General features: G+C 39.1%; 1 protein-coding gene across 1 annotated transcript in view; it reads right to left on the bottom strand.

Moving 5' to 3' along the window:
- Window positions 1-2,513: 2,513 nt before the first annotated feature.
- The window catches only part of LOC122799991 (vegetative incompatibility protein HET-E-1-like), a 964,337-nt gene continuing 939,990 nt past the window's right edge, over window positions 2,514-26,860 (bottom strand). Inside the window, exon 18 of the mRNA XM_044069444.1 lies at window positions 2,514-3,128. Coding sequence (XP_043925379.1) covers window positions 3,063-3,128 — 66 coding nt within the window. The 3' untranslated portion in view covers window positions 2,514-3,062. The remainder of the gene's footprint in view (window positions 3,129-26,860) is intronic.

The following is a 26,860-nucleotide window of genomic DNA, read 5'->3' as shown; positions in this document are numbered from 1 at the left end:
AAGATGTCTTGAAAGATTATCACCACATCCCCATTCTATTTACCTATTTGGTCCTTATAATAAGACAGTTGGAGTAGCCGTTCAGAAAAAAAAAAAACACCAGTAACCAAAATCACTGAATGTAATATTACAGTCAAAAACCATGGGACTTCCAATGTAAAAAAGAAACTTATTTCAATGCATATGTGAAAAGCACTCCATTTAGTGCTTTTATCCCTAGGAACTCAGGACATCATCAGAATGAACAAGTTACATAAAGATACATCCTTATATACAAACATATCAGTCACCCGATCAACATAATTAAATAGCATCAAAGCCCTACTTCATTTAAAGCAACAGCATTAAAATTCCAAAACCTCAGACTACGTACACCTATTTGCAAATGTGATATAATTATTAAATAGCTATAAAAATCATCTTGTAAATAAAAATTCATGTTATAAATATGCTATAATTTAGTTAATCTGTGTTTAAGCACTGGTTGTTGTTGGTCTTTTTGGCTTTTCCTGGTTAGGGGTCGCCACAGCAGAACTAATGACTGGCAATCGAGTTTTATGATGCCAAGTTGTTAGCCTGATGCCCAACCTTCAGCAAAGGCACTCCTATTTACACATGTCTTTCAGAGGCCACTTGACCACAGGGAGGACATGCAGACTCCACACAGAAGGCACTCCAGCCAAGAATCGAACAGGAGAACCTCTTGCTGTGAGGCAACAATGCTACCGCTGTACTACCACGGATCTTGTTTAAGCACTGGTTGTACTGAAATAAAATCATTTAAACCTGGATTGCCTATGGCATTAAGTTTCAGCTGTCAGCACATTTCTCTCTGTTATGCAGCCTATGTCAAGAGGGTGACCAGGGAGAATAATTATAGGGACAGCTATTCAAACTGAAGACACAAGTTACAGCAAAAACAGAGCATTTAATGCATTATTTAACAGTATGGTAAGATCAGCTTTTATTAAGAGCTGTACTCGTGTTGACAAAGGCTTTTTAAGTTGCAGGTACACCGTGATAACATTTATTCTATAGAATACTTCATTACAAGTACATAGAGCCATAGCTGGCTGAACTTACAGACAGCGCTGTTGTTTCTCTCTCTCTCTCTATATATATATATATATATATATATATATATATATATATATATATATATATCTGTTCCTGTTCTGTCTACCACCCCTAACCTCAGGAACAGATCTCATTTCTGCAAGTTGAGGAGCAGAAAATGTTTTTTTTTCTTTTACTTTTATAACTGTATGCTTCCTACAACATATGCCATATGTGAAGCTCTAACTTCCTGCAGTCCTGACTATAAAAGCAGTATTTATTTCTGTCATTCCTGTGCTGGCATTCAGAAACACTAGTACAGAAATGAATACATATACTGCACTGCCAATAGATCAAAATCCTCCATTCACCCAGGGTACAAGGTGTACATGTTCTCTTACTTGAGTTACACAAGTAATCTTCATTACCAGGAACCATGCTGAACATGAATTAGGTAGATTTTCTTAAGTATAGCATTCTGTGTAAAATACAAATGCAACATATGAGAATTATAGGATCATAGGAGGTTACTAGGCTATCGGCCCTGAGGTCATTTCAAGCCTAGCTATTTCATCTCAATTTAATACAATAGATAATCTAGTCAATACACAATTTTCATTGTCATAGAATCCTATATTATTAAAATTCAGCTGTGCTAGTACTTCATATCTGTAATTGCCATACCTAACACCCACTTACTGATGTGCATTTTTCTATTTTTTTACTTGGCTTTGGCACCTTAGTTCCTACCTGTAACAGGGCCTTGATTCATCAATGCTTCTGTATGACTATATCAGTAAAAGAAATGTGTAAATTTAAAGCTGCAACAACTGAGAGTTTTCATCATTTGTACTATGAGACATACTTTTACTCTAGATAATGAAACATACAAACCTGCAATATCAGAGAAATGTATTTAAACTGCCCAGCATTTATTATGCCAGTAAAGCATAAGCATTATCTACGTTTCAGACTCAATACTTTTATTAGGCAGGATTCTGCAATACTAAATGTTGCTTGCCCCAAATCTATCAAACAAATGGAAATTAAAATGAAATTCTATTAAAATGTTTTACATCTTGTGTTTTATAACATGGTATGGCTTAATTTAACTGCTTAATTCTGGATTAAAAATGTAATTCATAAGACACCCACAAAATGCAAAAATAATTGTGCCAAACATGTATGGAAGTACTCCTACATAATACACACAATTCACATCCCATTAACTTGATTACAATTATTAACAGTAAGAACAGTAGCATTGGAATAGCTATGCTGCACATCTCTGTCATCTGCACTACTGGTGGTGGTATTTGTAAACGGCACCTGATTCACCAGATACCTGGGTATGCATAGTAGACTGGATACTGTGTGTGTAGACTGGATATTGTGTGTTTGTGTGTGTGTGTGTGTGTGTGTGTGTGTGTGTGTGTGTGTGTGTGTGTGTGTGTGTGTGTGTGTGTCCTTTTGCTTGCATAATAAATTGTGGGACAAGGAGTATAACAAAAGATGGCTTCTATTTCCAAATGGCTGCCTTCAGTTTTGTACAACACTAAAAATAGTTACAGCATTCACATGACTCCATTCTGTGACCCTTTCTATGGAAAGGAAATGTGATGAAGGCAAAGCTGAGTATACATTTGTGCTCATTAAACAGGATATTATGGGAAAGGTGCATTTTTTGGGGGGAGGGTTTTAGAAGATTATTCGGTGATAATCATTTACAAAACATTGCATTTTGCAGATATAACTTTTATATGTATAGATAAGCAGCACAGCTGCCTTTAAAAATCAGTAACACTTTGCTTACAGTTATATGACAAGACATCATTGTTACATTAGTCCAAGTAATGTGAACGTTTCAACATTGCGCAAAGGCTACCGAACATGTTATAACATTTTAATAAGCAGTACATATTGTAAGTGCATTTGTTGTACAGATATTCCAAAACTCTACTTCTCTTCCTTGATTCTTTCTTACAGGGATGTTTACTCCTACAGTCCTATCCCAACACCTTGCTGTAGGCATTCCATATTCTCACAGTGCAATCCCAAGATGCAGACATGTACTAAGGAAAAGTAAGAAAATACAGATGCATTATCAATATTATAATCACCACCATTACAGGGTTGTTACCCAAAAGAAAATACTGATTCGTAAACTGTAAAATTCTATGCAATTAAAAATTGCAATGCAATAACATACATACATGGTCAATTGAATTATGATGGTATTCTATAAATACATTTTGAGACATAATTTAAAATACTATGAAACATACAGTCCATCTGGTAACCACAATTATTACCCTATTAATAGAAATAAATATATATTTTATGTAGTACTTACTAGCTATGAATAATTTTCTGTTGCATATTTCATTAGCTTGCTTTTTATTCTCAGTTCTTGCTCTTTATGGCAATTTTTCTCTGTTGTCACCCACTGATTGCAACTTTAAAACAATTATTCTGTAGGACTGGTTTGGCTGGTTCATAAGTTTATAGAATGTTACTAGGCTAATGGCCCTAGAGCCCTTACAAGTCTGGCCATATTTATCCTGAGTTGCCCCAGTTACTGGTGGTTAGATCAGTAAAGTTTGCAGAAGTAAGGATATATGGTAGTTAATAATGACTTCCTCTGTCCAAGAGGTATATGGGTGCCACCCCAGAGTGAAATTGCAGTCACTCATCCATTGATCTAGGTTGCATTTGAAGAGGGTTACAGAGAGGCATTGTTTCATGTGAACTGGAAGCTTGTTCCAGAGTAGTGGCAGTCTCTGGGATATGAATATATCTCTCTAGCATGACCTGTTTATGTCAGAGGTTAGGTTAAGATCCCTAGAGTGAGTGACCTTTGTGGAGTTTGATTTACGAATGTGTAGCTTTTCTATCAGGGCTCAATACCTTTATTAGTCTTGTGCCTTGTAAGCCAGGCACATATCACCCCTCAGCAACCTGTAGGAGACATAATACAGTGACAGGCCTTACAGTATTTCCATGTAAGATTTGTTTTGTGAACCTTGCAATGTCTTGGTGAGAAACCTCTACGGTCTCTCCAATTGTTGCAAGTGTCTGGTGAGGTACATGCAAAAGGGAGCATTGTACTCAATTATTGGTTTGATGAGGGCTGAGTATAATGGAATTATAATATCCTTAGATCTAGATGTGATGCCTTTACTTATAAGATGTGCTTCACAGATGGATTTCCTTACTACTGTGGATATGTGATGTCAATCTTCAGGATGCTATCAACCTGAGGACCCAGATCATATACCACTGGGTCTACATTAGGGGGCTGCTGTTTATAATGTAATTAACAAGGATGTCAGCTTTCCCAAAGGGAATAATAATGCACTTTTTTGCATTTAGCTTTAATCCGTGGCTTTGGCACCAGTCATTGTCTGCATTAACCCTGTTTTCAGTATATTAACTTCATTGAGGGATTCAATGATTGCTCCCAATTTGCAATTGTCAGTGAACCTGGCCAGCCACAGGCTGTCCAAGTTTGCCTGAACTTCTGAGAAATAAATTCCAGACAGTAAGGAGCCCATGCACAGCAGCCTGTGGTATGCCACTGGTGACTGGTCTTTTGCCAGAGGTGAAGTCATTCACTTTTACAGTATGTGTCCTGTCGGTCAGCCAATTAGCTACCCATTTGGAATGTAGGGGTTAATTCCCAATTGGGGGAGTTTTTCTGTAACACCTGGGTGGGGGATTGTGTCAAATGCCTTGGTTAGGTCAAGATAGGCAGTATGTATGCTCTTTCCCTTGTTCAGGACCTTGTTGACTTTCTCATTCTTGCTAATAAGGTTCATAATGATTCTTAAAGATGAACTCTGCAAGTACGGCAGGTGCAAAGGCTCAAAAAAACAAAATCCAATGAAAGAAAAAACAGCCAGCACTCAAAGATGGAACATGCACAGTTGAATTTAATTCAGTAACCACAATTAAGAGGTGCATGCAAAAGCACAACACCCCACAAATTCAAACCAGTTTCGGCATAACAGCCTTCATCAGTGAATAAAAGCATGTATAACAACAAACTGTTATATATAGTGGCCCTTCCTCTAAACCCCTACCTGATTGGACATATTCCAAATGCTCATTAAGACTGGGGCAAAATAAACCCCCCAGTCTTATAATACAACAGTTTTCTTTGTTATTTATTATATCATACCATCCACTTTTATTCCTTCTATCACCTTCAGTTTCATCAATGATAATAAACATAAACTGTGCAGTGGGATGTTTGATGAAGTGTTTATAAAGAGAATTTAAAGCCTCTTATACCTCATGTCAGTCATCTGTTCTGAAATTCATAACCTAAGGGGGCGTGAAGTTTGTCCCAAATAAAAAGCTGAAAAACTGCATGTGGCCAAATAAATCATCCAGTCCATACCACAGTTAAACAAAGAACAAATATCATACATTTCAGAAGTATTTTTGCTGGTAAATTGATTAGATTTAAGAACGTATTTGCAAAATGAACAATGACCACAAGGCCCACAACCTATAAGTTTACCCCCATCAATCTTAGACTGATATATAGGATGAACATTAAACTTGTTCTTGTTTTTGTAATGATTAAAAAAAACTTCCCAACGTCTTGCCTCTATGGAATGAAAACAAACATCTGGAGGTTAAAATATCACTCAACCTATCATCAGCAAGCAAAATATCCCAGTGTTTCTGAATAACATCCATAAAATTATGTGTGTTATGACCATAGGTGTTAACTAATCTCATTGTCCTGTTACTAGTCTGATCCTTATATTTATATGTCAAAAAGTCTGACCTATCTTGTCTAAATGCCCAATCACTGGCCTTAGAATTGCATTCCTTATTATATCCACATGCGACAAATCTGTAAACTAAATCTTGTTTGTGATGCTCATAAGATTGATCCGCAGAGCAGATACAATGCATACGCAAAAACTGTGAATTGGGGATGTTACGAATAATGTGCCTTGGGTGAAAATTAGTAGCATGTAATAAGGTGTTAAATTGTGGATGTTTTCAAAAAACACTACTATGAAGAGTTCCATCATCATTCCTAGAGATATCGACGTCTAAAACGGTAATATGGCCCACATCATGATGTAGGGTAAAACGTATACCCCATTTGTTATCATTCAAATAATCTACAAATTCCTCTAGATATACAACATCTGACTTGCATACCATCCAGCAATCATCCAAGTACCTTCACCAGATATCTATCTCTTCCAAAAATAAATTATGAGTCACATCATATATGAGTTGTTCCTCCAGGTAGCCAATAAACAGATCAGCATAAATGGGGGCAAATGAAGCTCCCATTGTGGTCCCTTTAATCTGACAGTAGCATTCTCCATTAAAATAAAACACATTTTTGGTAAGGGCATGTTCAGTAAGACACAATAAGAAGGTGTTGAAGCCAGGGGTATAAAGTGATAATTAATTAAGCCAATATTCTAGAGCCAATAGGCCTGTCCAATGTGGTATATTACTATACAGGGCCATCACATCCAGAGTACAAATCACCCATCCAGGCTCCAACTGCATTTCAGATAAAATGTTTAAAAACTCTGTAGTGTCTTTGATCCTAGCCCTAACCGCTGACAATAGTGGTTTTAAATACTTGGTGAGGAAAGCTGATAATGGTTTGGTAAGGACCATTCCCAGAAACAATGGGCCTACCTGGTGATGTACGTGAGGCTTTATGCATGTTGGGAAAAAGGTACAAATATTGGATTTGGGGGTCAGGAACAGTTAGATGAAATATAACCGAATGGTCAACAATACTCTCTTCCAAGGCTGATTGGAGGAAGATATCAATTTATTTTTTTTAACTTGTGGGTAGGATCTATTGGCATTTTCATATAGAACCTAGTATCTGATAATTGTCTTACTGCTTCCTCTAAATATATAGACCAATTCCAAACCAGAATAGCACCTCCTTTATCAGCCAGAATGATAACTATATCGGTATTCTTCTGAAGTTTGGTCAAAGCCTGTAACTCAACAGAGGTTAAATTATGTCTAACAGCCCCTGAACTAAAATCTCTGAAGTGTAGATCTTTGAGAACACATTGCTGGAAAATTGCCACATGTTTATTCATAGAAGGCATAAACTGGGAATTCTGGAATTGAAAATCAATAGATATATCAGAGGATGAATCCTCACCAAAATGTAATCTTAAATTTAATAATCAACAAAAAGAAATATCATAATCAAACACATTTTCAGACACAAAAAACAGGTACAAAATTGAGACCTTTGCTCAAAAGTTGTATTTCCACATTTGACAAGACCACTGAATAAATACTGTGTACATTGCAAGACTGATCTAATGTGGTATCAATAATTGTAACAATGTGTCTAGGGTGGGTGCTTGATTTATGTTTTCTACCACCCCTTTGTCTCCTGACCCAAAAGGGTTACCCAAAGTACATTTCTTCAGGGCTGGTGACTCTTCTCTGCAGTCATGTTCTATGTCAGTAATTGATGAAGACTCCTCCCCCAAAATATCACCAATACTACTTGTATTCTTTTTCAAAATCGACCTATTCCTTTTTCTCTTATTAGTAGAACGTCTTAAATCCTGACTAGCAAATTTAACATTCTTTTGATGTCCAAAGGGCCTATCCTGACTGCAATCTCCAATGTCCCTATTGAACTTGTGAATGTTCTTCTCCTTGAGTTGTTTCTCCATAACTATAAGTTCCTTGGTGAGCTTTTGAAAACAGGTAACATAAAAAGGTTGACCCTCAAAGGGTTTAACCTCATCACAAATTTGAGAAACTTCAGATATTGACTAGGCAACCATACATTCATAACAGGCAATTAATACCTCAACAAATTGCATAGATGCATTATGTTGTGCTGTCATCCATTCTCATGTTATAATATTATCCACATTACTAACTGAAGGTTAGATATGGATTTGTAAGCCCCTCGGTCTGATCCCCTTAGATTTGTGGGCTTTAAACAACTTTAAATGCTAGACATTACAGCATAACTTCTTCATAGACTTGGTAAGTCTAATGAATATCTGATTGCATAAAGTTTCAGGGTTATTATCAATAGCTGAAGATTTAGTTTTCAGCCCAATTTCAAAAACCTGAAGGTCGACTTTGCAGACAAACTCTGTAATATGGTTAGCAAATCCATATTAAAAAATATATGGCCACACAAGCACCTGAATCCTTGATAAAGATCACTCCCAAAAATCTGGCTTTAAATCATAACAAGGGACAAAACCCAAAGAATGAAAGCCTCCCAATTACAAAAAATCACCCATAATATTGCAATATAAATCAAACACAATAAAATTTTCAAAGTAATTGTAAGTCCAAAGAAACCAACTATGAATCCATGTAGAAAACATAAACTTGTTGATGTCCATATATTACAAAAACACAGACAATCCCAAATATCTTCTGTTAATCAAAAGTCTGGCTATAAGAACAGAAACAAACTATAGTAATGTTCCAATTCCACGAAAAGTTAGTATTGAAAAAGTCAGAAACAGTGGTTCTGTCGTTCATAAGTTCATGACAATCACAGCAAATATAATGACTGGATATCAAAAAATTCACCCTGTCTACTTATATAATATCAAATTTCTTTAGCCTACACATAGGCAAAGTTATTGGCATCCATAAAACATATATCAAAGCCAATAACAAAAATAATACCAAAAAACACTGTTCTGTAGATAAATAATCAGATCCGGAAACCAAACGCCATTCATTGTTATACAGCATTCACATACCTCTATCCTCAACTGTTTATGTTCAAAAAAGTTTTAATGAGCATTTGTAATATGTCCAGTCAGGTAAGGGTTTAGAGGATGGGCCACTATATACATAAAATGTTGCTGTTATACATGTTTTTTATTCACTGATGAAGGCTGTTATGCCAAAATCAGTTTGAATTTGTTGAGTGTTGTGCTTTTGCATGCACCACTTAATTGTGGTTATTGAATTAAATTCAATTGTGTATGTTCCACCTTTGAGTGCTGGCTGTTTTTTCTTTCATTGGATTTTGTTTTTTTTGAGCCTTTGCACCTGCTGTGCTTGCGGAGTTCGGCTTTGGGTTTGTTGCCTTGGTCTCCACTGTTGGCTTTTGTGTGGACATATTATGTGTTATTAATGAGATACACAGTCTTGAATTTTGTGGCCTGTTCATTTTAACCTCTATTCTACCAAACAGCCATTCTCTCGGCTGTATTACCAGCCATTTATGAATATTATCACCTTATGCTGCGGTCGTTGTTTCATGTCGTTGCGGGCATGATGTGGGAAGTTTACTAATGTATTCTCCTGGCCAGCTTTAGATTTTATACAGCAACTCTCTCCTGTTATCCTAGGTAGAGCAGCTATCTTTTGGACAGAACCATTTGTGGGTTTTTGAATTACGTGAAATAATGGAAGGTTTATATATTATTTGAACAGAATCACTTGAGGATAGAGATATGCGAGTGCTTTATAGAAATGAATGCCGTTTGGTTTCCAGATCTGATTATTTATCTACAGAACAGCGGTTTTTGGTATTATTTTTGTTATTGGCTTTGATATATGTTTTATGGATGCAAATAACTGTGCCTACATGTAGGCTAAAGAACTTTGAAATTATACAAGTGGACAGGCTGAGTTTTTGATACACGGTCATTATATTTGTTGTGAGTGTCACAAACTTATGAATGACAGAACCAATGTTTCTGACTTTTTCAATACTATCCTTCCATGGATTTGGAGCATTACTATGGTTCGTTTCTGTTTTTATAGAAAAAGTTTGGATTAACAAAAGATATTTGGGATTGTCTATGTTTTTGTAATACATGGAATTCAACGAGCATATGTTTTCTACATGGATTCATAGTCACTTTCTTTGGACTTTTTGGACTTACAATTACTTTGAAAATTTTATTGTGTTTGATTTATATTACAATATGATGGGTGATTTTTTTGTAATTGGGGGGGGTGCTTTCATTCATTAGTTTTTTTGTTCCTTGTTATGATTTAAATCCAGATTTTTGTGAGTGATCTTTATTAGGGATTTAAGTGCTTGTGTGACCATATATTTTTTTGAATATGGATTTTCTAACCATATTACAGGATTTGTCTGCTGACAAAGATAACCTTCAGGTTTTTGGGCTAGAGCTGAAACTAATAACCCTGAAACTTTATGTAATCAGATATTCATTAGACTTACCAAGTCCCTGAAGAACTTACACAGTAATGTTGGGCATTTAAAATTGTTTAAAGCCTACAAATCTAAGGGGATCACACTGAGGGGCTTACAAATCCATATCCAACCTTTGGTTAGTGATGTGGATGATATTTTAACACAGATAGGAAGGAGCAATAGCACAACAGAATGCATCTATGTAATTTGTTGAGGTATTAATTGCCTATTATGAATGCATGGTTGCCCATTCAATATCTGACGTTTCTCAAATTTGTGATGAAGTTAAACCCTTTGAGGGTCAACCTTTTTATGTTACCTGTTTTCAAAATCTCACCAAAGAGCTTCTAGATATTGAGAAACAACTCAAGGTGAAGAAAATTCACAAGTTCAATAGGGATGTTGGGGATTACAGTCGGGGTAAGCTCTTTGGACATCAGAAGAATGTTACATTTGATAGTCAGGATTTGGGATGTTCTACTAATAAGAGAAAGAGGAATAGGTCCATTTTGAAAAAGAATAGAAGTAGTATTGGTGATATTTCAGGGGAGGAGTCTTCATCAATTACTGACACAGAACATGACCACAGACAAGGGTCACCAGCCCCGAAGAAATGTACTTTGGGTAAACCTTTAGGGTTAGGAGACAAAGGGGTGGTAGAAAACATAAATCAACTAGCTACCCTAGACACACTGTTACAACTACTGTTACCACATTAGATCAATCTTGGAATGTACACAATATTTCTTCGGTGGTGTCAAATGTGGAAATACAACTTGCAAAAGTCTCAATTTTGTACCTCTTGTTTGTTTATGATGTTATTTCTTTTTGCTGATTATTAAATTTAAGATTACATTTTGGTGAGAATTCATCCTCTGATACATCTATTGATTTTTGATTCCACAAGTCCCAGTTTATGCCTCCCATGTGGCAACTTTCCAGCAATGCATTCTCAAAGATCTACATTTCAGAGATTTTAGTTCAGGGGCTTTTAGACATAATTTAACCTCTGTTTAGTTACATGCTTTGACCAAACTCCAGAAGAATATCAATTTAGTTATCATTCCGGCTGATAAAGGAGGTGATATTGTGGTTATGAATTGTTGTATGTATTTAGAGGAAGCAGTAAGACAATTATCAGATACTAGGTTCTATATGAAAATGCCAATAGATCCTACCCACAAGTTTAAAAAAAAAATTGACATCTTCCTCCAATCAGCCTTGGAAGAGGGTATTGTTAACCAGTCAGTTGTATTTCATCTAACTGTTCCTGACCTCCAAATCCAATATTTGTGTAACTTTTGCCCAAGTAGACCCATTGTTTCAGGGAATGGGTCCCTTACCGAACCATTATCAGCTTTTCTCACCAAGTATTTAAAACCGCTATTGTCAGCGGTTAGGGCTAGGATCAAAGATACTACAGAGTTTCAGAGCATATGAGTGACATGAGGAATAAGAGGCTTTCACATTATCTTTATAAACACTCTATTAAACATCCTACTGTGCAGTTTATGTTTATTATCATTGATAAAATTGAAGGTGATAGGAGGAATAAATGTGGATGGCATGGTATATTAAATAACAAAGAAAATTGTTGGATTATAAGACTGGGAGGTTTATTTTGCCCCAGTCTTAATGAGCATTTGGAATATGTCCAATCAGGTAGGGGTTTAGAGGATGGGCCACTGTATATAAAACTTTGCTGTTATACATGCTTTTTGTTCACTGATGAAGGCTGTTACGCTGAAACCAGTTTGAATTTGTGGGATGTTGTGCTTTTGCATGCACCTCTTAATTGTGGTTTCTGAATTAAATTCAGCTGTGCATGTTCCACATTTCAGTGCTGGCTGTTTTTTCTTCCATAATGATTTTTTCCATGGCTTTGGAGATGAGGCTTTACAAGCTTATTGGGCTATAATTCCCATGGTTGTTTGATGGTCTCTCTTTGGGAAGAGTGATTACTGTTGCTGTCTTCCATTCCACTTGAACATAGACAGTTCACAGGCTTTGGGTAAACAGGGATTCAAGTGGGTCTGTTAAGTCATGTTTTAAGTTGTTTAAAATGCAACCTGGGATGTTCTCTGGTCTCATAAATGTCATGTTTTTGGCCTTGTAGAGCAACAAGATGACCTGCTCTCTTGAGATAATAGGCTGGGAAATGATGGCAGGTATATTTTGGGGGATGACTGTACTGTACACGTGGTGAAGTTTGCTCCAAATCTGTCAACTAGCAGGTTGGCTATTAACACCAGTTGAGTATGGTTGGTGCCATCCACAACCAGTTCAGTGAATAGGTGGGTATTCCATTTTAGGATTTTGGATGTAGTTAAAGAATACTTGTTATTATCCTTAGCTATAGAGGCTATTTTTGCTTCATAATTAGCTTTGGAGGACTAGACAAGTAATGTGTTTGTTTAAGCTAGAGAGGTATTTCTTCCTCTGCTGAATCAGTTCCCTCTTCTTCTTGGACATTAATTTCTTTCTCTTGTTGTATAGCCTATTTATACTAGGGCTCCACCAGAGTGGCTTATGTTTTTGGCAAGACCTGGTTTTAATCCAGTCAGGTACAGCTAATTCTGTATAATTGCTTAAGTGGTTATGCAGGGTACTGGTGTACACCTCTTCGTAGAGGTTCATGTTATCTGCATTCGAGGGGGGGGGGGTGAAACTTCTTACAGCATCACTAAGTAGGAGGTAGTTTGTCTTTGAAAAATTCTTAAGTATTTATGAGCTTGATGGAGTATCTGGTCTTATAATTACAACAAACGAGACTGATTTATGGTCTGATCCTACGACGGAGGACATCACACTGGTGGAGTGGGTACAATGCTCTCCCATGTTAGTGAGTACAATGTTCAGGACATTTGAGTCTCTTGTGTGTGTGCTGACTAGCTGTTCCAGAATATTTGCATTGACAAAGTCCAAAAACCTCTGAGCCAGCATGCTTGTGGTTGTGTATGTTTCTCAGTTGATGGTAGGGTAATTAAAATCACCCACGAGTAAGGTGTTGGACTGTATGGCAAGTGACTTCAGTAGGTCCAGGCATGTGGTATGCTTTTCCTGTTTCATGGTGGGGGAGCTATAGCTGGCTATGATATGGTAGGGGGCTTTGCCTATAGTTAATTGGACATGGAGTTATAATGTTTGACCAGTCTTGAGGTGTACTTATCCTTAATGAAGATGGATACACCTCCTCCTTTGATTCTTTCATGCTCAGTTTGTGGTCTCAAAATATGGAAGGCATTGTAACCCTGCATAGCTGGGGTGCTTTCCTTGCCTTTGGACCATGTATCTGTGACTGCACAGACATTAGCATCTTCCAAAATGAGGGATGCTTCCAGGGAGTACAATTTCTTGTTCAGACTCCTAGCTTTTAGCAGCAGTACCTTGACTTTATCTAGAGAGGATTTTGTTATGTTGGGAGGTTGGTTATTTTGACACTGCTTAAAAAAAGTACAATAGTGGTATCTAATGCCTTTGTCAGTATCAGAAAGCCAACAGGTGCAGACTATCTCTGGCAAAGCAATGTGGCCTGCCAAACATGTCTTCACAGGCTGAGAGATATTGGATCCCCTTGGATTGACACCAGAAGCTAAGCTAATTGTTAAAGTCGATCATTTTTTGTTTGTATTCTGGCATCATCCTTGGAGAAGGTAGAATGCTGCTTAAGGCTAGACTTATACCTGCCTGTGACACATCATCTGAAAGCTCAGTCATGTCTCTCTTCAGCTAACTGTAACCTGTTCCTTATCCAGCCTGGTGAAGTGAACATCCATGTGTCTCACAATGGAGTCACCTATGACCAATACATTAGGTTTTGTGGTGTTATGTCTTATGGGCTTATTTGTGAGACACTGATGCATGTGTGTGTGTGTGTGTGTGTGTGTGTGTGTGTGTGTGTGTGTGTGTGTGTGTGTGTGTCTGTGTCTTATTATGTGCTGTGATTGTTTTATGCATTGTTATGTGTGTAAGTGTTTTTTGTTTCAGAGGCCGCTGATGTCTGGTAAGTTAATAGTGAGTACCTCTGTATATGCGGGTTTATGTGTGGTGTCCTTATTTAGTGAGGGAAGTATGTGTGTGCTGACAACCTGTTTGCCATTTGATTTGTTGTTATAAGAGAGTCCTCCCTCCAGTTTCATATTGTAACTACATCTCTCACATAAAGTATTTGTTTGCTTCAGAAGTAAGTGGTTGTCAGTATACATGAGAAAATTGCTACATTGCCTCAGGATGCCCATGTCTATCAGGTTAGCCAGAGAGATGATGGGGAAACTACCCATCCATGATAGGAGGTGCTTAATGTATGTTTTATTATGGAAGGGAATGGGTTAATTTGACAGGACTGTGCTGGTAGCACCAAGACTACAAGAGGGACCTATACTTTGCTTAGTCTAAGGTTGATCAATAAATGTGCAGAACTGAGTTACTCCTGGAGCAGCAGAAAAGCTTTGAAGGGTTTCACTGACAGCTGTTTAGGGGGAAAACCGAGCTTCTAGGGTTTTGCATCTATACATGGCACTGCTAACCACCACTGTGCATACAGCAGCACCGCACAAAAGTGAGGCTTAAATATGAGCAAAGAGAAACAAGTTTTAAGTTAACTGCTAATCAGGAAAACACACAATAAGTCTTTTACCAGCAATCCACAACTCAGACAGATTACATCAGCACACTTCTGCCACAACGGCGCAGAAAAACACCTTCTTAATGTCGAATATCTGGGTTGCAGCCCGAGTGTAACAAGACCTACAACTAACAGATACAATGAAATACAATGCAATTAACTACTTAAAGCAGCAGTACAGTAAATAGTACAGTTTTTTTGCTATAAAGTGCAAAAATAACAGCAAATAGATTAAGAAACATAAAGTACTGTTACAGTATATAAGAGAAGTGCAAAAAATACATATTTTTGTCTTTTCAGTACTGGATTGCTCCAGGTGAAAGCAGATTCTGAGCAATCAGTAGCAAAGTTGCCAAATGAGGAGCAGCTCTGAATATCTATGCCAAAGCCTGTGCAAACTCAAAGCTTAAATATGAGCAAAGACAAACAAGATTTAAGCTAACGAGCAATCATGAAAGCACAGAATAAGCCTTCCACCAGCAATCTCCAACTCAGACAAGTTAGATCAGCACATGCCGTCACAAGGGTGCAAAGAAAAGTACAGTTTTGTACCTACCATAAATGTAGATGTTCGAGGATATCCATTGCTGCAGTCCTGACATATGGGTATTCCGCTGTCCACCATCGGCCCGAATACCAAAGGGCTAGAATCTGGCATCGGTCATGGCGCTCAAGGCAGACGTCAGTATGTGCCAGTATAAATGCGCATGACCGACGCCAAACCCTCAGTCTTTCTTGCCTCAGACGTCAGAATGTAAAAAACACCACCCAAAACCCAAACCTAAATAAGGGGGTAGGAGGGAGGGAAACTTGGACTTCAGCAATGGATATCCTCGAACATCTACATTTATGGTAGGTACAAAACTGTACTATGTTCTTCGTCTACCACTGCTGCAGTCCTGACATATGGGTAGAATCCCAGAGCAACGGAAAACAGGGAGGACGGCCAACTAAACAGAATTAGGAGCTGCTAACATGCCCTGTAGAATAGCAGTGGCAAACCCAGCCCTAGACCTAGAATAAAGAGGTAAATGATAATGCGTAGTAAATGTATGTACAGAACTCCAAGCAGCTGCCTCCAAAATGTCCTTAGCAGCTACCCCTCTCAGAAAAGCAGTAGAGGTGGCCGTAGCCCTAGTAGAGTGAGGCCTGATCCCAGCAGGAATATCTTTCCCATGATGAGAATAACAAAAAGCAATACAATGGCCAATCCACTTGGAGACAGTGTGTTTTGAAACAGCTTTCCCTTGTGAAGTCAAAGCAAAAGAAACAAACAACTGTTGAGACCTTCTGAACACTTTGGTTCTGCTCAAATAATATCTGAAATGCCTATGCACAGCCAAAGAATGCAAAACTTTTCCCCTTTATTTTGGGGGTCAGCATAAAAAGTAGGCAAATGTATAGATTGGTTCAGTGCCACATTTGAAATTACTGTAGGCATAAAAGTAGGATTAGTACGTAAGGAAACTCTGTCCATGTGAAAAATCAGAAATGGTTCTACTGCCATGAGGGCCTGTAATTCAGAGACCCTTTGAGTAGAAGTAACAGCCAACAAAAAAGCAGTCTTCCAAGACAACAACTTCAACTCAGCTGTAGCTGCAGGTGCAAATGGAGGCAGAGTCAGCTTCTCCAAAACAAAATTAAGATCCCAGGCTGGAGTGGGAGCTCTTCTCGGGGGTCTTATATACTTTGCCCCTCTAAGAAACTGTTTAACCAATGGATGAGAAAACAAAGGAGGGTCACATTCATAGTGAGCAGAAATAGCTGCAGCATGCACTTTAACAGAAGAGAAAGACAATCCCATGTCTAACAAAACAGTCAAATATTGCAAAACACAACTTAAGTTAGGCAATTTAACATCAAAGCCTTGAGCTGCACTACAAAGAAAAAATCTCTTCCATTTATCAGCATAAACTTTCCGAGTAGCAGGATGCCCGGCTTCCAAAAAAACATCCAAAACTTGTTGTGGAAGCTGCAGGCCTTCCTTCCTCAAAACTGAATTCTCCAGGCCGTCAGATAAAGAGATCACACACTGATATTGAGAAAATGATTGTCCTCCTGAGTCAATAAGTGAGGAATCTGTGGTAATGGCCAAGGTGTCCCATGAATTAAACTCCTGAAGAGAGGGTACCAATGTTGTCGAGGCCAATCTGGTGCTATCAGAATCATGCGAGGCTTTTCCCTCCTGACTTTCAACAATACCTTTGGAAGAAGAGGCAAAGGAGGAAAGGCATACACGTGCTGGTTTCCCCAGCTGAAGGATAGTGCATCTACTTTCCAGGCTTTCGGATGAAATAGCCTTGTGCAAAACTTTGGCAGTTGATAATTCAGAGGAGAAGCGAACAGATCTATGTCTGGAGTTCCCCAAGCCATGGTCAACTGCAGAAACACCTGATGATCCAACTTCCATTCACGAGGATCCACAATCTGTCTGCTCAGAACATCTGCTAAAGAATTTTGTGCTCCTGGCAGAAACTGTGCTCGAAGAGTGATGTGCAGTTTTAAAGCAGTTTCCCATACTAGCATTGCTTGTCTGCACAATGGATAAGAATGGGTTCCCCCTTGCTTGTTGATGTACCACATGACTGTTATGTTGTCTGTTCGAATCAACACCAGTCCTGATTGAAGTAGGCTCTTGAATGCTTCCAAAGCAAATTGAACTGCCAGCATCTCTTTCATGTTGATATGTAAATGAAGTAGCTCTGGGGCCAAAGGTCTTGAATCCATTTCCCTTCGAGATGAGCTCCCAGGCTGACTCCGAGGCCTGTTGTTAATATCTGACATGCCTCTGGCTGGGTCACAGAGAGTCCCTTGTTTAGGTGACATTCCTGAGCCCTCCACAGAAATACTTTTAGTATGCAAGGGAGAATCCGAATGACAGTGTCCAAATCGTGGCTGTGTTGAGTCCACACGCTTTCGAGATACCATTGTAACTCCCTCATATGCAGTTTGGCATTGGGAAGTACTAGAATACAAGATGCCATGAACCCTAAGGCTTGAAGGACTGTCCATGCAGTCAGCCTGGACATTACTGAAAGCTGTTGGAAGTATTGATGAAGATGTCTTTTGTTTGTCCAGGGTAAGAAATGCCATCTGGATTGCTGTAGTCAGTCACACACCCAGAAAACACATCTCTTGTGAGGGTACTAGACTGGACTTTATTTCGTTCACAGAATACCCTAGGCATCTTAAAACTGTCATTACATAGTGAAGATGTTGAAGAAGTTCTTGCTTGCCATGAGCCAGAATCAAACAGTCGTCCAGATAAGGATAAATTTGAATTCCTTGCAGTCTGAAAAAAGCAATTACTGGAGCCAGGACTTTTGTGAATACCCTGGGCGCAGTAGACAAGCCAAAGGGCAATGCAGAGAACTGATAATGCAAATTCCCATTCCGAAATCTCAGGAACTTCCTGGAACTGGGCCTGATAGGAATGTGAAAATAGGCCTCCGTGAGATCCAGAGTGACCATCCAATGATCCTTGCCCAGCATAGGCAGCAACTGCTGCAACGTTAACATCTTGAACTTTGGAATTTCCAAAAAGGTGTTTAGAATGGACAAATCCAGAATTGGTCTCCAAGTATTTACTTTCTTTGGCACTAAGAAAAGACGGGAATAAAACCCTGTGCCTCTTTCAGCAGAAGGTACTTCCTGTATTGCCCTCAACTGAAGCAGAGAAGAAATTTTTGCCTGTGCTTCCAGTCTTTGCTGATGAGGCACATCTGGCATACCTTTGAAAGGAGGGAAAGTGTGGAAATAAAATTCGTAGCCTCGATTTACAATGTCCAATACCCATTTGTCCTGGGTAACCAAATGCCAAGTCGTTGCGAAAAGTCCCAGTTTTCCTCCTAGAGGAGCTGCCAGCATGGCAGAGTCCGGCAGCTGAAGACGCAGGTCATTGAGTTTGTTTCCGAAAGGACTGACCCCTGCCCTCCCCAGCAGAAGGGGTAAAAGAACCCAAAGTCCTAGGAGTAGCAGGGCCCTGAGAGGAAGCTCTACCCCTACCTCGCCTAGACCTGCCCCTAGACTGATAATCTGAAGAGGGAAAAGACCACCCTTTAGTAGGCCAATTCCTACTGAACTTAGGGGGCTGAACCTGTAAACAATCCTTAACTGTCTGCATAGACTTTAGCTTTTTCCTCCATTTTTTCAAAACTGATTCAACCAGAGGGCCAAAAGAACATCAGACTGCAAAGGAGCATCCATAATTCGAGCCTTAACATGCTCTGACAATGTCTGATCTCTTAACCAGGCATGCCTGCGAAGAACTGAACTAGTAGCAGCCACCCTGGAAGAAGCCTGCAAAGCATCAAAACCACATTGCAAAGAATGCTTACCAACTCGGTCTGAAACATGCACTAAATCCTGAAGCTCTTTACATTCAATACCTTCAGACAAAGCATCAACTTTACATTTCAATTGGCCCAGCAAATAATTTTGATACCTGAGCATATGAAACTGACAATTTAAAGCTCTCATAGCTAAAGTGGAAGAGGTATACAACTTCTTACCCCACCTATCCAGAGCTCTAGCATCCTTGTCCAAAGGAACTGGAATCCTAACCACAGCAGCCCTGACACCCTTGGGGCCTTGAGTAATGGTGTCTGGGTCAGCCCTAGGACTCTAGTATAAATACTAGTGAGCTTCCGGTACCCTGTAGTATCTATCTGGTTTAGCAGGGGCAGGAGGCAAAGAGTCAGGGTTAAGAGAAGCCTCAGAAAATACATCCTGAACAACATCCAATACAGGGGGAATAGCCAAAGGCCTATGCTGAGGCAAAAACAAGAATCCTCTAAGCTTTTACGAGAATCAGAATAATCCTGGCCTTCCCATTTAAAATGCTCCCTCATGGAATGCCAGGTTTCAGAAAAAGAAAAATCTGCAGGAGGGGACGCAGAGGGAGTAGAATCCTCAGCCTCTGAATCAGAGCAGGGAGGGAAATCCTGGAGCTCTACCACAGAAGAATCAGAGTCATTGGAAGACTGATCCAGACCCTCTATCCCTGGCTCTACCCTGGGCCTTTTCTCAGGGGGAGGCATAGAACTCCCAATTAAAGTAATCAAATTCTCCGCCACCTTTAACATGTGCTTTCTAGGAGCTGGACCCTGTGGACAGACACCAGCAGGGGCAGATTTAGATTTAGAAAGGCTTTTACTATGAGAAGGGGGAGGCCTAGAAACTCTGTGAGGGGAGGGAACCACCGACATATGAGAAGCCCCTTCAGCCTGGCCCACAACAGGAGAAGCCACTTCCTGAAGTAGCAAAGGCTCCCCTTGAGACTCCGCTAAACTGTCAGAAGGAGCCATTGAAGTAGTCGGTGGCCCTACCAAACCGGCGTCCGCAATGGACTCATCTTGTTTGGACCGCAAAGGATTACTCTATGCGTTTTTTAGCCGAACTAGGCGGAGAATCCGACGGCATGCTATAATTGCACCGTTTACCAAACACTAGCCTAGCACAGTCCAAGCGACGCTTAATAGTGCGCTTATTAAAGGCAGCACAAAAGCGACACCCAACAACGCCGTGCCCAGGCCCAAACAAGGAATACAGAGTAAATGGCAATCCCTATGAGGAATCTGTTTCCCCCAAGAAATACAGGTATTAACTTTTTCTGACATCCGGTAATACTGAGGCAAGAAAAAGACAAAAGTGTCCCCAACGGGGTACTTAGCCCAGCTTGGTCTCCGGTCTGAAACTCGAAAACCGACAATTCCAGAAAGCCGAACGGCACTTGCAAACGCTGCTTCTGCTTAGGACCACGCGGCAAGAAAGACTGAGGGTTTGGCGTCGGTCATGCGCATTTATACTGGCACATACTGACGTCTGCCTTGAGCGCCATGACCGACGCCAGATTCTAGCCCTTTGGTATTCGGGCCGATGGTGGACAGCGGAATACCCATATGTCAGGACTGCAGCAATGGTAGACGAAGAACATCACCTTCTTAATGTAGAATAGCTGCTTTGGAGCTGAAATGTATCAAGACCACAGAAACTATCTACAACTAACAGATACAATGTGATATAGTGCAATTAACTACTTGAAGCAGCAGCAGCAGACAATGCAAGTGTTTTTTTTAAACTGCTGAAGTACAGCCACAGTCTATAAGAGACGTGGAAAAAATACATAGAGCCCTTTTGTGTCTTTCCCAGCTCAGCTAGACCAGGTAAACAGCTGCTGCCACTAAATAAATAATCCCAGTCCTTCTAATGTAAAAGCAGAGGAAAGGAGTGTCAAAAGTGAAATGCTACCACAAACAAACTTAAATATATAGACACAGCAATGTACTTTGAACAGCTTATAAAAGTGTGGCTATTTAATAAAAGTATTTTGCTTTGGATAAATGAGCCAAGAGCCACTAAATTGTACAGAATTTATAAAGGCACTGAAAACAAGATAACCTGATTAATAACCCCTAAAGGCAATAAAACTACATGCAGAAATCCAAGTGTATCCCCAACCTGAACAGACAAGGCTATCAGGCAGTGTACTAGATGTAAAACTAACTGACCTCTTGATGTAAAAACAAGTGCTTGCTAGAGTGTAAAAATGCACTACTTTATCTAATACATAGCTAGATAATGAATTCAGAGCAAGTAAATCAAGTCGAACAGACAATGAGAGTTAAAACACACTTTTTCAATGTAAGCACAAGGAAAGGTGAATAAATAATTCAGCATATCAACACCAGTGTAGAAAAGGAGGAGCTTATTAAGATCAATTTACAGCAGGGGTAGGCATCTTAAATTAATCACCAGGTATAAAAGCAGATCAACAAATGGGAAGGTGGATGAGAAAAACTAGTAGGGAATCCCCAGCAGTGCTTTAGTTTATGCAGGCTTGAGCAAAGTTGTGTAAAGTGCATTAAAAGCAACAGTGTTGTTTTCTGTGGCAAAAAGAGCAAAGACCCTCAAAGCCCATGCAAGTAGTGGTACTGGATATGCCCCAGCTAATTAAATAATCTGGGTTAGTACATCCAGGCAGTAAGAAGAAATATCCCCTCTCACACTCTCACAAAAACTTCTTTCAAGGATGTGATTTTTCAGCAAAATGCCTGAAAACTTCAAATAAGCCAAGTGTCCTTATACTTCTCAAATACTTGTGCTGAGAAGGTGACACTCTCTTGTTGATTAACAATGTTGTTGATTCTACAGTTTTTAAAAATGGAATAAACCGTATTACCTCATATGAGCTGATCACACTACCGTGAGCAAAATCCTTCCGTCTATTATTCCATATGTGCTTTAAATGCTTTTGAAATACTGTAGAGTGTCAAATAATTGTTTTAGATTATTCTACATAGCCATTCATTTGTGCATGTTAAACAAATGTACTACATTTTACAGTACATTTATTTATTTTTTAAATTCAGGTAGCAGTCCTGTAATTCTGTAGCAAGGCATTTTGCCATCAGAAAAAAATAGCACAACCTGAATTGTGCATTGCAACACATCACTTATAAACTTTGAGGGGGGGGGGTTGTGATTAATTTGATAGTGATGTACCAACAAGCTTCATTTGTTGTGATTTTTTGGGGTTTTTAATTCTGTGCAACATGTGAAATTGTCAGACAAATTTGGAAAATTGCTTAGAGAGTACGGAATGAGATTACTAAGAATTTAGGTGAAGGATAGGCTGGATGCGTGAAATATAGTTACGGTTGTTTCACACTGGTGGAAGATAACAAAGGATCTACTACTGATATCACAACTTAGTTTGCCATATCTTAGTTTATATCTACATGATAGCCCAGGAAGCAATGGAGTGATGAGTTCAAGATATGCAGAAAATTTAACAGATGCCAGTAATTGTATGCACACCATTAGATACAGGGACATATTGCTAGTTCTATGGTTGCTAGAAATAAATTATGCATTTAGTAGGGGGTGTAAAAGCATGTGATTTGCAAGTAACACTAGAATTATGGATGCAATCATAGCTCTCAGCTGTACATATTTTCACATAATGCCCAGATTTCTGCCTCATATTGTTGGTCTGTTTATCATAAAATTGTGGTTTTCTGGGAAATCAATTATTGAGGGTTGAAGTCAGAAATTAAAGACAGACATTTGAGTTTCATACTTCATACCCTTCAAAAAATTCAAGCTAATGCAAAATCTGTTATTCCATCAACATTCTAAGTCTGTAAAAGCTATATTTAAAAAGTGTCCCTATTTTTGGGCCTTTGTAACCCCCCCCCTCATTATTTATGGCTTTGTCCAGATTTCTTGCTCTAAGTGGTTGAGGCATATGGATACAACATGAATGCAATAATGAAAATGCCCTGTTGTATACCCAGCATGGTTTAGAAGTTACAATGTACTATTGGAAGGTGATACAAAGTAGATAAAATAATGGGTCTTCTTTATTTCTGAAGAGCTTAAAATAATGGGTCTTTTTTATTTCTGAAGAACTTCTTTAAGGAGAAAGATGTTGCTACCACCACTGCTCAAATCCATGAGGATATGGCAGGTAGAATTTTTTGTATTACTTTGTAATCTAAGGTTTGGTAGTCATGGTGGTGCAGCGGTAGCATTGTCGCCTCACAGCAAGAGGTTCTCCCGTTTGATTCTCGGGTGAAGTGCCTTCTGTGTGGAGTCTGCATGTCCTCCCCACCGTCAAGTGGCATTTGAAAGACATGCATGAATGGGCATGCCTTCGTTGAAGGTTGGGCGTCGGGCTGGCACGTCGGCACCGTAAAAATCTACTGCCAATCATTAGCGGTCCGGAGTTCCGCTGTGGCAACCCCTAACCAGTAAAAAGCCGAAAGAAGAACAACTTTGTAATCTAAGGTTTGAAAATAATAAGTTAAGAGAGAAGATATGGAGGCAGACTGCTAAAAGGATTGAAGGAGTAAATACAACAAACACTAGCTTCAGCAGTATAAAAATTGAGGAAAGCCATAAAGCCAAGGCGTGCAAATAGGCAGAAAACCTCCTGGAAATACACAGTGCTCCATATTTCAACAGTCACTGCAATTAATGACTGCAAAGCAAGACCTAAGGAAACCACACAGGAAAGGCGTTGCAGAAGTTTATATAGACAATAAAATTCATGCAGATGGAAAAGATACATTTAAAGTGGTAGTGGTATCTAATTATTCTGTTCTCTTTCCATTAGTGCATGACAAGGCAGTTTCATTCAGAGCAATATATGTAAACTGGCAGTAGATTCTAAGGAGTTTGAAATCTATTATCCAACAATACGTTGACAGTGAATGATAAGCAGATGGGTAGCAAAACAGTAGGAAAAGAGTTAAGAAATAGCTTTTGAGACTTGTTCAAGAAGTATCTGACACTGGTAAGTACTGGAACTATGAACATACCATTGAGCTTATCTTTCCCCTTTGTTATTTCAGCTGCATTTATATTTTATTTACTTTTTGTTGACAAGGTTAGTCACACTAGTAGTCTCACTTTAGACGTGACCCAAGGTGGCAGTTACATTAGTAAGGGAGATTTTGTGGTCCACTTCCCTTACTGTTTTTTGATAAATGCCATGTGATCTTTACATCCACTTAAACTACCACCAACTCAGGCAGATGAGACCTAAGCTAAATATCTCATCAAAAGGGCAGTAGAACCCTAATACTGCACAGCAGTGTCAGAAATCCAGCTACCTGAGGTGGGAATAGAAATCACAGGCTTCTAGGCTTGGCTTCCAGGACTAGAGACACGTATGCTACCTGTTGAGCCACTAACAAGGTAAGTATTTATTTGTCTACTATTTAAGTATGTCTGTCTTTCCAGCTATCTATTTATCTATTTCATTCCTTTTTGGGAAAATCCCATAGGCAGAGAGGCCTGAGGAGAAAAACTCCAGCACTAAAGTAATAATAATAGGAAAATTCAAACAATATGAGCTCATCACACTGCAAGATCATTCAGTGTAGGCAATGCAACTAATAATGTTTAAATAAATCAGTGTAACACTATTAATGTTGTTTAATAATATTTGTGTTCATACACATACACACACCCATGCATGTGCACAGACACACAAAAATAAAAACATAGAAGAGGAAAGGAGAGAGTATCAACGTGTTCCTTTTTTGAAATAGATGGCAGACATAGCCAGCCTTAGGCATAGGCCAACTAGGTGGCCACCTAGGACGCCGCTTTAGTAGGGGCACTTTTCCAGTATTTATTTGGTGTAGGTAGACCAGGATGGGGGCACTGGGTGGTGTGGAGGGGGGTGCCATGGTGCTCTTTTGCCTAGGGCACCAGTTGACCTAAGGCTGCTCCTGATGGCAGATGAACAACTGAATCATATAAAAGCTATTTTGGAGGCAAATAGCTGGTTTAAGTCCAGGAACACACTGCTAAATAGTGTGTGTTTCCATTAGGACTGGAACAAAGACACTCTGAATCACCATCCCAGCTGTTCTACTACTAAGATCTTGATGCAGCTAAGATCCAGCTATGGTGCTGGAGAATCATCTCACCCTCAGAGACACATGATGCACACAGAGAAATAAAAAAAAAACAGAGGAGGTCTGTCAACCTACTTCACCTCAGCACAGGTACAGCAGCATATTTCTTCCCCCTAGAGGAAATACATCAACATGCCTCATGTCAGTCCAGGAGTACATCCTTCCCCTCATAGAGAGTTAGTGCATCAAAACATCACCTCAGGCCAGGTGCAGAAGCACATTCCACCCCATGCCACTGAGGAAGCGCATTAACACTCATCACCTCTGTTCAGGTGCAGTAGTACATTCCCCCAATGGGAAGGTGCATCAACACACCTCAGGCCAGGTACAAGGATAAATTTCACCCATCCTACAGAGGAGGTCCATCAACATACATCATCTCAGGCCAGATGCAAGAGCAACACCCCCCCCCACACCATCATGTGAGGAAGTACATTAATAATCATCACCTCATTCTAGACACAGCAGCAGATTCTCCTCCCCCACCAATATAACACATCAAGTGATAAGAAAAAAAAATGTGTCTTGACAGAGCTAATAACAAGCAGGTTAAAGGGATGAAAGAGTAAAGAAATGAAAGATATGTAAAGTGGATAGCCAGATGAAAGACAGAGACTAGGGAGAAAAGGTAAAACAGGTATACATGTGGTGTTTTAGAAACATAAGGCATAGAAGTAGACAAGAGGATGCTATAGATGAAAACAAATGGAAAAAATAAAGCACAGAGCTTATAACAGTAGAGTGAAATAATATCTAAGATAGCACTTCAAGCAAACTCTAGGGTTATAATGCTGACAAGGTAAACCCAACTGTAGACAGAAGTTTAGAAAACAAAAGGGTGAACTGGAAAATGTGTTACTGAAAACAAGAAAAAATATATAAATAAAACAAATATATATAATAAGATTGAAAAAAAAAATCACAAATGTCAATAAGAAAATGCTAAGATTATAAACATGGAAAAGTTAAGCAAAACAAGAATACATAGTAAGATGTAAAACAGTAAAGCAAACGGCGATTTGAAAATGTTAGCACTATATAAAAGTTTACTAGGGCAGACCAAGAAGGGAAGGGAAGGCAGAACAAAGTATCTAGTAGAAGTGCCCACAGACTGGTAGTAACAAGTGAAAACAAAAATGGGAGAGTTAACTAATTAGTACCTGGTTCTATTTTGGGGACAGATAAGTGGTGGGGACAGTCTGTAGGGCGTTTTGCAGCACTGTACCTAATGAAGTAAAAGCTATGTATACCTAGGTATTCTTTGGTAGAGGAAGACCACACATCTCTGAGGATTCAGTATGTGGGTGAAATATGTTGACCAAGCTCCTTCTCAGTCATGACAAGACATACCTAATTGTAATTAGGATGCACAATTTTGTCACCAGTGGCAGTAGCTAATCCATGTAAATGCTGTTGAGCACAAGCTGATGCTACTGTTAGTATAACACAAGATGTAGGTTAAGACTATTGATCTCTGTGTCAGAGGTTTAGTGTTTGAAACTTTCCCACACTTTTACTTTGTCTTTCTTAAAGACTTAAGTAGTATTTGAGGACTATCTCTGGTATCTAGTAGCA

The sequence above is a fragment of the Protopterus annectens genome, chromosome 4.part0, assembly GCF_019279795.1.
Source record: "Protopterus annectens isolate FY-2018-M chromosome 4.part0, PAN1.0, whole genome shotgun sequence".
NCBI lineage: Eukaryota > Metazoa > Chordata > Ceratodontiformes > Protopteridae > Protopterus > Protopterus annectens.
Note: the sequence above shows the minus strand (reverse complement) of the source record. Positions and strands in the feature narration are given on the sequence as shown.